Raw genomic sequence first — 11,471 nt, forward strand, 5'->3', positions numbered from 1 at the left:
CTCTCCCAATCACTTCTCAAACTATACATTCCAATGGAATACTGTGACAATAACGCTGAATCTTCTTCTTCTTCGGACTCCGAATTTTCTTCTACTTCTTCTTCTGCGATCTCTGATAACAGCTTTTACTCATCAGATGAAGATGCGGTTGCATTGAGCCGAAATAATCTAGCAGTTAGTTTGGGAACTGCCATTACAAGTATGACATGGTCTCATACTCGTATAAAAATACCAAGAAATCGTGAAGCCGGAGATATACTTCTCTGGAATGACTACTTTTCTGACAACCCCACCTACCCAGCTAACATATTTCGTAGGAGATTCAGAATGCGGCGAGAATTGTTCAACCGAATATTGGCAGATGTGGTGTCTAGAAATCCTTATTTTGCTCAAAAAAGAGATGCTTGTGGCATTCTTGGATTATCCCCTCATCAGAAAGTAACTGCAGCAATCCGAATGTTAGCTTATGGATGTGCAGCATATGCAATAGATGAGTATTTACGCATTGGAGAAACCACCGTTTTAGAAGCAACCCGTCGGTTTTGCAAGACGATTGTGGTATTATATGGGAAAGAATATTTACGCTCACCAACTGCGGGTGATGTTGAACTGTTGCTGAAAGAAAACAAAGACAGGGGATTTCCTGGGATGCTGGGGAGCGTGGATTGTATGCATTGGAAATGGGATAGATGTCCGTCAGCAGAATCAGGAGTATACACCGCGTATAAAGGGAGTGAAAGTATTGTGCTAGAGGCAGTGGTGTCACATGATCTCTGGTTTTGGCATGCGTTTTTTGGTATGCCCGGCTCCTGCAATGATATTAATGTAATGAATCGTTCTTATATTTTTCGAAAACTTATCAACGGGAAAACACCACCGGTGAACTTTGAAGTAAACGGGCATGCATATGATATGGGATATTATCTCGGTGATGGCATTTATCCACAGATTGCTACTATTGTGATGGCCATTAAACAACCAGATACACCGAAAAAATATAAATTTTCATCGATGCAAGAGGGAGCACGGAAAGATGTAGAGCGTGGATTTGGTGTACTGCAACAACAATTTGCCATTGTCAAACAACCTGCACGAATGTGGAACCCGGATGTGCTTGCCTATATAATGAAAACGGTTATTATTTTACATAATATGATAGTGGAGGATGAGCGTCTTCCCGGTGATTGGCCACATGAATATGACTCACGTAGCAGGTCGGCACCGGTGAATATATCGAGGGTAGGTACTGAGGAACTTTCCAGAATGAGAGCTGCACATCGGCGTCATGCTATACACAATAAAGAAACACATTTTCGCTTGCGTCAAGATTTAATCGAACACATATGGTCAAATTTTGGAGATAATTATTAAGTTGGGATGGAAATATGTTGTATCGTATTTTTTCATCGGAAAATATGTTGTAACGTTGCTTACTAATGTACTATTTATCATATAAAAATTAAAATTCACTAAAATTGACTAAAACTCACTAATTTTTTTATTAATGATAAATATTAAGGTTCAACTAATTCGGTCATGCTTTAAGATTGGTTTCTTTTGCGTTGTAGTATTTCCATCTTTCGAAGTTCGAAGTACTCTCTTGTTACAGTGTCCAATGTAGAGACATCCTTCAACATTATGGCCAAGTCATCGTCCGCTTCTTTCTTTAAATCGAGTTTTTCTTGCCTAGCTTGTTTCGCCGCAAACTTTGCCGCAGACTTAGCTTGTATTGCTTCAAACTCAGCTTGTCTCTGTCCCATCTTCATTAGTGATTGTGCTTTGTAATGTTCATTGAAACTTTGCTGCTCCTTAATTATATCCTCTAGCATTTCCTCCTGGGCATTGGATTTTGCTCTCCCTGTTTTCTTTAGTTGTTTCGCTGCTTTCTTCCCCAACTGACGCTTACGTGTGTTCTCTATATCTCCAATATCTAGATCATCACTGGACTCGCCTGGAATTGTTTCCTCAATATCAGCGTTTTCCTCACCACTCTGAGAATCTTCCATTTCTTGGCCTGAATCAAACACAAACGTCGACCGTCCTGAATATTTGATACTATCTTTTAGAATTTCGTAGCACTCTTCGTGCTTAAATTTTTTGTTACCATTACTTTCTTTGAATCGCTTTCTTATCTCTTCAACCTGTTATTATTTTCAATACTCATCAGTTCCAATTACATGTATATAATTATTAAGGGTGCAAAAATTGACGATTACTTACCCTCGAGACTTCATTCCATCCGCTATGATATTCACCATCAACTTCCAACACTTTTGCAGAATAAAGTGAAACCTGTCTACTGATTCCCTGAAATCGACTCTGGATAGAAGTCCAAGTACGTTTTGGTTTACAAGGCAGGGCTTCTTCCAACTTATCTTTGATCCGACTCCATAATACTCTTTCTGGTTGATCGGTTCCGGTAGCAGAATCTTGAGATATGGCTAAATGGATTCTACATATCATTGTATCTTCTTCTATTGTAAAATTGGGACCTCGTGGTGCCATATTTCTATATTTCTTGAAATAGAAATTATAAATGATAAGATTATGCAGAAATAAGTTTGTCAAATGCTATATATAGATATACGAAAGAGCCGTTGCAATCTATCAAACGGTCGGAAAATCAGAAAACCAAAATCAGAATTCCAAAATATAACCGTTGGCGCACGTAATACATGCGCCTGGTAACGGACGCTCGTAATACATGCGCTCCGAACAAACACTCATAATACGAGTGTCCGTCCCAGACGCTCGTAAAACATGCGCCCACTCCAGACGGTCCTAATATATGCGCCCATCCCAGACGCTTCTAAAACATGCGCCCACTCCATACGGTCGTAATATATGCGCCTCACTCATACGCCCATAAAACATGCGTCTCACTCATACGCCCATAAAACATGCGTCTCACACAGACGTTAATAATACGTCCGTCTCCCGCATACGGTCATAATACATGCGCCCGAAGCAGGCGCTTTTAGTAACTGCGTCCAAACCAGGCGTTTTTAATAACTGCGTCTGCTATGGGGCGTAGGTTTTATCTACGTATGGCCCGGCGGTGTTTATAATAACGCCTAACTCAAACGCTCTATATACATCCGCCCCATTATCATACGTTATTTATAAGTACGCCCGATGTGGAGCGTCCACTATACTTCCGTCTGAAATCATACGCCCACTATACTTCCGTCCCACTATAATCATTTTAGTCTCGGTTGGCGACCACATTTGGTCGCAAACCCTAATTAACTGGACTAAATATGGTTTTAGTCAGTACCAATGCGGCTGAATTTGGGACCAAATTTGGGTATAGTCCCCAAATTTGGTCATGACTGTGGTTGCTCTTATATAGGTTAGTATCGGTCCAACCTTAAGATCTTCAATGAAAATCCGACCTTCAATCCTATTGATTTCCTTTCAACTACAAAGCAAGTTTGTACGTCTACTTCCTTAAACTCATGTAATTAAACATAGTTTCTAGACATGAAACTAAACCCATGTTCACTGATTAATCTAGTAACGAGTTACAAATATTATGTTGATGTCGCAGTTATGCAATTCAAAAGATAAGTATTATATTTCATAATTTAATATGCCGATATAAAGCACCTATCACTATTGAAACATAAAGATCATAAACAAATAAAGTGTGCATGAAGAAAATCACAAAGATAAAAAACCAATAAAAAAATTCTTATCTTCAAATCTTCAGTCTTCAATGTACCTGCACAAATAACTTGATTCCCTTGTGACCGATCATGCACAAAACAGAGTCTGTTAACAGTAGATAATCACAAGCCTATTTATAGATATAAACTAGATCTGAACTTTGTCGATTCTTGATCCAGTTTGAGTGACCTTATATCATAAGATAAGGTTATTAGAATAAACAAATAGGTGAATATCAAGGTTCAACCACCATTAATCAATCAAATCTAATCAAAAACTAAAATAACAATACTCTTATAGTTTCCCACCAACAATACTATATATACGCTTCTTGATCCCATATAAGACTTTAAACAGCAGAGGTAAGAGATTTCTCCTAACAAGGTTACTCTTCTCTTCAAAATAGTATTACAAGTAACACTATTAGTTTTCATCGCTCTGATTACAAAATGAAGTGTGAGTGTCGGGATAATTTTGTAAGAATAACAAACTCACTACTTATATACCAATGTAGATTGAACACCAAGGAATTCGCATAACCGAAAATATCAAAAGTGAGAGGGTGCCAATTACGATACCAACTTTTTCGTTCGGCAACCTGTATGGATAAAACCTAATGCAACTGCAAGAAGACCAACTTAATGATCCTTGACAATATGTATATAGAGTTTATATCTCTATCTCTTCTCAATCATAAATTCTAAACAAAAGAGTTGTGGACCTGATTGTTAAAAAAAAGTACTTGGACGATCCCAAAAATAAATATCCAAGATCAATTTAATCGTATCCAAATTTCCGGATCCGAATTCTTTCTAGTATGAAACTTATCTATCTTTCTAGATACGAATTCTACAAGAAATAAGTATCGTAATTGATCTTAATTATATATACGTATCTAATAGAATTGAATGAGTACTACTTGTGTAAATCATATTATAAAGATAAATAATATAATATGGAAAAGGAAAAACACCAGACACCAGAAGTCTTGTTAACGAGGAAACCGCAATAGCATAAAAACCTCGGGACCTCGTCCAGATTTGAATATCAAACTGTATTAAGACGCTACAGACAATAGCTTACTGTTAAACTTCGGACTGGAATGTAGTTGATCCTGAATCCACCCTCCAAGCAATTCAGTTACAATCGCGTTGCTTACGTCTATTGAAACATCGCAAGCCGCAATTGATTCCCTTAGCTGACGTCCTTTTACATCCTTAGAGTTGATTCAGCATAAGTGAAGACTTTTGGTACCAATCTGCCTCTAACAAATAAGCATATTTGATGTCCCTTTAGATCAAAGATTAAGTGTTGGAAATTTGTTTGCAATAGACAAAGCCAGCAAACCTCACAAATCCGGGACACTTACACTCAATTAGCTGAGAAGTCTGGATTCTTAATCACTTATCAAAAACAATCATGAACTAATCAATTAAGAAAAGTTTTCAGATACCTATCTTGAGGAATCACAAAGTCTGAGACGAAGAGAACTTTTTAATTTCTATCTATCTTGCCTGAAAGAGATACGAGAACCTCGATAAAAGAAAAGAAAAATCAGGATACGCGAACTATCAAGGTAAAGATATTTAAGTCGTAGACCTAATTTATTTCACAAAGGAAACCTAGTGAAAAGTCGAGGGTACCCAAATATACCTCAAGCTAAAACATTTCCTACCTATATGTCCTTTCTCCGAAAGTGATTGTCTATGGACTGAGTCGAGACAATACAACTAATCGGTTCACACTTCGTGTGATCGTCTATGGATACGAGATCGAGACAATACAACAACGAAGTATGTTTACTTGATACAAAGGTTCGGACTTAACCAAACACAATAGGATTGCTTATCAAGTAAATAGGAATTAACGTTTGTGTAATTTCATTTAATTATAATAAAAAAATTATAATGCGGAAAATAGAAGTAAATGACACAGCAAGATTTTGTTGACGAGGAAAACTGCAAATGTAGAATAACCTCGGGACCTAGTCCAGAATTGAATACTCTCAGGATTAAGCCGCTACACAAAATTACACTAACTTCTTATAGTTGAGACCAAGTAACTAACCCTATAGTTCACCTAGTTATGTCTGTATTCCCACGCCTCCAACTTATAAATAAGTCACGTACTTGGATCAATCCTTTTGGTTCGTATTCCAAACAATAAAGGAACAAGAAATATGTTTGGTATCAACTTTATTCAACCAAGTGATATGAGTCGGACAAAGTCTCTTCCGTTTATCTCAACATAAACTCCTTCGTCAGGTTTAGATCTATCTTATGTTAAATCACCCAAAGGTAATCGATTGAGGCTAAGCCAACAACACCTTTAATCTGAAGAACCGTGTTGATGCCGATCTACTCAATTAATCAATCCAATCTACCACAAGGATAAACTGATTATTAATTGGATCCTCTTTTACCGAAACAAGTATTGTGCACACCAAAGATTGTAAAACCCAAGTCAGATCTTCAATTTCTTATTTGTCTTCAAATATTCTTAAATCTTCCATAAAAACCTGCACACAATCACTTGAATCTCTTGTGATCAATCACACATAGAACGGAGTCTGTTAACAATGGATTATCACAAGATCGTCTTTAGAACTAACAACAGTCTAAAGATCCCTGTCGAAACTCTGAACTAGTTTGAGTGAATCTTATATCATAAGATAAGATTCTCAAGAATAAACAAACTAGGTGCAATCAGATTTCAACCACCGTTAGTCAATCAAATCAATCGAAAACAAAGATAAACCGTAATTATCTAGTTTCCCACCAACGGGTCGCGCTAGAGCTTCTCAATCCCAAATAAGACTTTAAACTGAGCGGCCATAAGAGATTTCACCTAATTAGATTACTCTCCTCTCCGATAGGCGGCTACACCAGTAACAACAACAAAAGAGTAAATTTGTTGTTACGAAGCATTAGTTTGCTAGAAAGGCAAACTTCGTGTATTTATAGACAAGGAAGTTTGGACACCAAGGAATTTCCAAAACGGAAAATATTCTCAAGATATTCATTAAAGCATAAATTTGGTTTCCATAATTCCTGGAAATGCTCTGTCCAAAAATAGCGATCGAAATCTCTCGGAAAATCTAATTAGTAAATGCACATTACTAATTCTGTAATTTCCCTACAAAATGAAATTAATAACCTTAGTTAAAATATTCTTAACTTACTTATGTTTCGATCTTGGGATTCTCTTCCCTTAGTCGTTAAGGAATATCTTTGAACAATTATAGAAATAAACATTCACAGCACGTGTTCAAAGTTTGTCGACATCTTTACTTTGTAAGTTCTCTTTCACACTTACAACCTTGAAACCGATTTTCCACACTTCCAAACAAGCTTAGAATTGGTTCATCTGACTTTCAAGAACCATTTGATTGATCAAACCAACATTAAATCACAATCATGGGTTTAACGGTTCTACCAAAACAAGATTCGGTTCTACTTCCATGTGAAAACTACGCATAGTCACACTAGCTTCCCAAAGATTCGGTTGACTAGGTACTAGGATCGGTTCCCTACATATATATGGTATCTAACTTATATGTGTTGCACATGTCCATAGGATCGGTTCCCCTTTCTGTTATAAACCTTGTTGCACCCCATACAAGGATCGGTTCTCCTTGATGTACTGCACCCCTTACAAGGATCGGTTCCCTTTCCCTTACTAGGATCGGTTCCCTTTCCCTTACAAGGATCGGTTCTCTTTCCCTTACTAGGATCGATTCCCTTTCTCCAAGGTCAGACATAATCCGATCATACCACAGGTGATTACTTAAAATTGGTTTTACTAACAAAAGTTATACCAATACATAAGTCAGGACTTTGTGAATAGTTCTACCAAGAACACAACAAGTTGTGAACGGTTATACTCTATCACACATATTGGTTGTTCATAAGATATGCGATGAATAACAAAACCAATAACTCCTGGAATTTTCCTTTTCGGTTCACAAACAAGTTTATGAACTTACTTCCTTAGAACACATGTAAACATTGTTCCCTAGGATGAAATCCTCACCTCATACCCATATATAATCACAATGACATTCAAATGATTACGACGATGTCTTATCTACAAAGTTTAATGGTTAAGCAATAAACCTCGTATTGTATTCCTTAATACTATGTCTATCTAGAGTTCATATATGCTTCGCAGTTATGTTTTCAATATGCACGACTTGAAAGATGCGTTAGAGAATGAAACAGTTCAAGTCAAATATCACTAACCTCAAGTGGAAGGATGATTTTTGTCATTGTAGCTCCTTGCTTCTTCACATCTTCAAGATTTCGCAATACTTGTAATGTCTCATATCCTAATACTTTCAGTCTAACCTATACGAAGTTTAACTCTAGTACCTGATCAAGCGACTCTTAACATGAGTTTTGATTCACTAAAATATGACAATCAAACTTGACATACCAACGCTTGGTGGGTTCAACCGAGCAATGCTCTAACAATCTCCCCCTTTATCAATTTTAGTGACAAAACTCTTACATCATATGGATAAACAAATTACAAGAATTCATTACACTCCGTTTGATTCCCGATTCAACATCACAGTAAAACTGCTTCCATTCAATCCTTGAAAATGCCGTTGTTGACATTATAATAACAAAGAAAAATACTCCCCCTAAGGAAGATAGATAAATATTCAATCCGCACGTCTTTGTTATACCAATCAATATGACATGTTACTCCCCCTTAGTCTGTGCTTTCACTCTTTCGTTAGATAAAACATTCAAGTACCAATGTTCTTTTCCCTAGCGATGCCAATTAATATAAAATTAATACCAGCACCACCTGTTTAATCCATATATTTCTCCCCCTTTTTGTCACAAAAATGACAAAGAAACGAAAAAATAAAGGACAACACGAAAATAATCTTACAAATCTCAGAAGACTTGCAAACCTGTAGCGTTAGGCACGAGGGTTCCACACATCATGTTCTGATAACCACTATCAAAACCGAAACTACAAGTAGTCTTATTTTGATATGTTACCAAGGAAACAATTGCCCGAAACAATTTTTCCCATTTAGTTTAGCAAACCAAAAACAACTAATCACCTTAGTCCCTTTGCTAAACCGGTTGTTCAAAAACAACCGCTTAATTCGATAAGACCAAAATAAAGATAAAATCCATTTTTCTCATCAGGTTCTAATTATCCATAAACTTAGACCTTTCAATTTTAAACAAGCCAAATACTAGGTTACTTAACTAGTATTTCCTTGTTTAGGCATTCGATTATACTTGAATAACCGAAACCTCACTTTGATAAGACAAACTAAGATTAGAATTAACTTAGTTTCTTATCCGGAATCAAATTGGACTAAACAACTCATCCCGTACACATATTATTTCGTTAAGCCATAAATAATTCATACAAACCAAAATAAATCAACTTTGCATAATTTTGTAAGCCTAAACAATCGATACCATACAAAAGTAAGATAACAATAGTTTTTCTTAACCGGAACCAATTGAATCACACACACATCAATTGTACCGAAATTTTGTAAGCCTAAACGATTGATACCACATAATAAAGCAAGATAACAATAGTTTTTCTTAACAGGAACCAATTGAAACACACACTCACACGCACATCATGGAATAAATATCAATTGAACCTTAATTTTGTTAAGCAAAAGCATCAAATATATATAATATAAACTCAGGCTTTTCTTAAACAGGAAAACAATTAACTAACAAGATTGTTACCTCAAATTTCGCATCCACTTCTCCAATATGATAGCATCTTCGTCCAGGGAGAATTGATATCGAAGTATCACCACGTTGTCATCCTTATGCATAAACAAAAGAATAACAACACACCTCAACCTTTACCAGAGAAAGGTTAAAAATCGGTTTTAACAATTGCAAGCAAGAGTTGAAAACCGTCGAAACACAAATGCTTTTATGCTAAACCAAAACCGATTCAACATATTGTGACTTTTTCACATACTGTTTCTATTAGAACCCCTCATGATCCTTTGATAAAGCCTACCTACTAGGGATAGAACTTAATCCCGCTAAATAAAAAAGTCACCCAAACCATAAGGTTTCACAATATATGAGATCGAATATTAAGGTAGTAAAACTGAAAACATACATCTCATAAACATAGATAGCAATAAGATAAAAGCAATTAAGCACAGGCTATGTAAACCGAAAACTATCACAAGAAAAATTACCAATCAAATAATTTTATTCTTACTTTTCAATCAATGAAAAGAAATCACAAATTGATGTCTATTATTCCTTGCATTCTGGTCCTTCATGTCTGAGTTGAATTAAGGTGGATTACTACTTTTCAGCTTTTGAATTTCTTCAAGTAGAAACCCTTGTTGCTTGACCAGAATCTCTTGCAGATGAGAAATTTTCGTGAAGGATTCTGCAAGAGCATGTAATCTTGTCTTTGATTGAACACAAAAATGTGTCAATGCCTCAATACACTGATCTTTCTTCAGAGTTTTCTCTCTTTCCTTCTTGCTATGCCAATCTCCCTTTCTGATTTTACCCTTAATGTCAAGAGATAATCCAGACTTAGTTTTAAGATGATCCTTCTGATCTTGCATCTTCTCCAGAGAAGCCATTTGATCCAGACCTATAGTTCAGACAAGGAATGATCAAAATAGGAGAAGAGACCTTTTATATTTTTCATACTTCCAAAAATATAATATTCCTAAAAAAATGCGATTATATTAAATATCTTCAAATACTAGATATTATTTCCATAATCTACACAAAAGTGCCTTGATTTTTCTTCTTCCTCACTCAAAAATTGGCACACGAGATGAGGAAAGAATTCTAATACCGATCAAGTGGCATTAGTATGATATTTTCTCTCATTATTGAATTTTGAACAACCAGAGTGTTCTTGATCTAGTATAGTATGAAAATATTTCTTTCTATTACCTCGAACCAACGAAGTATCTTGGGATAGATTGAAATTGCATACGCAACTTTTAGCAATTCTATTAAGACAGTTTTTGCATCTTGTCTTATTCCCCCCTTTACCATTAGATGATTTAATAACTTCGGAAGACATGTCCATTCTTAGAATGGGTAAATCACTAATGGTGGAGGAATGAATAAGATTGACAACTAATGCAACATTAGATGTTTCCTCATCTTCAGAATCGTATGACTCAGAGGACTCATCAAGAGTTACAGCCAATGCCTTGCTTCCAGTGTATTTCTTAAGATTGGGATAGTCTTTAGCAATATGACCAAACCCTTTACACTTGAAGCACTGCGGATGATATTCATCATCTTCTTCCTGATCCTTTTTGACAGGAACTCGATCATGCGGTCGAGAAGATCGATAAGTATCCTTAACGAATCTCTTGTTTCTTTTCTTCAAGAGATCTCAAAAGTGTCTAGTAATTAATGATAATGATTGTTCAATTTCATCATCAGAATTTTCTGCAATCAGTTCATTTGAATCATCCAACCGTCTATTCCTTTCCATTTGAGTGTTTGGAATTTTTTCTTTAAAAGCAATTCCTTTACTTTGAATAGACTGTGATTCATGATCAAAGATCTTTAACTTGCCAACGAGTGTGCTTCGTGTGAGAGTTGAAATATTATTTGCTTCTATGATTACATGTTACTTAGAATTGTATCTTGATGGCAACGATCTGAGAATCTTGCATACTATATCTTTTTCAGAAATACTCTTTCCTAACGAGAAAGAAGCATTAATTATCTCAGAGAGATTAACGTGAAACTCCTCAAAAGTGTCGTTGTCATCCATTCGAAGGTTTTCCCACTCAGAAGTGAGGG

At 36.0% G+C, this 11,471-nt stretch overlaps 2 protein-coding genes across 2 annotated transcripts; one reads left to right on the plus strand and one right to left on the minus strand.

Annotated features, from left to right (window-relative positions):
- Window positions 1–201: 201 nt before the first annotated feature.
- LOC113359100 lies at window positions 202–1,371 on the plus strand. Its single transcript, XM_026602787.1, has 2 exons — window positions 202–598; window positions 704–1,371. The coding sequence occupies exons 1-2, from the start codon at window positions 202–204 to the stop codon at window positions 1,369–1,371; spliced, it is 1,065 nt and encodes a 354-aa protein (XP_026458572.1).
- A 170-nt stretch (window positions 1,372–1,541) lies between these two features.
- LOC113359101 lies at window positions 1,542–2,505 on the minus strand. Its single transcript, XM_026602788.1, has 2 exons — window positions 2,221–2,505; window positions 1,542–2,141 (listed from the first exon to the last, which is right to left on the minus strand). The coding sequence occupies exons 1-2, from the start codon at window positions 2,503–2,505 to the stop codon at window positions 1,542–1,544; spliced, it is 885 nt and encodes a 294-aa protein (XP_026458573.1).
- Between the last annotated feature and the right edge of the window lie 8,966 nt (window positions 2,506–11,471).

This window comes from Papaver somniferum, chromosome 3 (assembly GCF_003573695.1).
Source record: "Papaver somniferum cultivar HN1 chromosome 3, ASM357369v1, whole genome shotgun sequence".
Taxonomy (NCBI): Eukaryota; Viridiplantae; Streptophyta; class Magnoliopsida; order Ranunculales; family Papaveraceae; genus Papaver; species Papaver somniferum.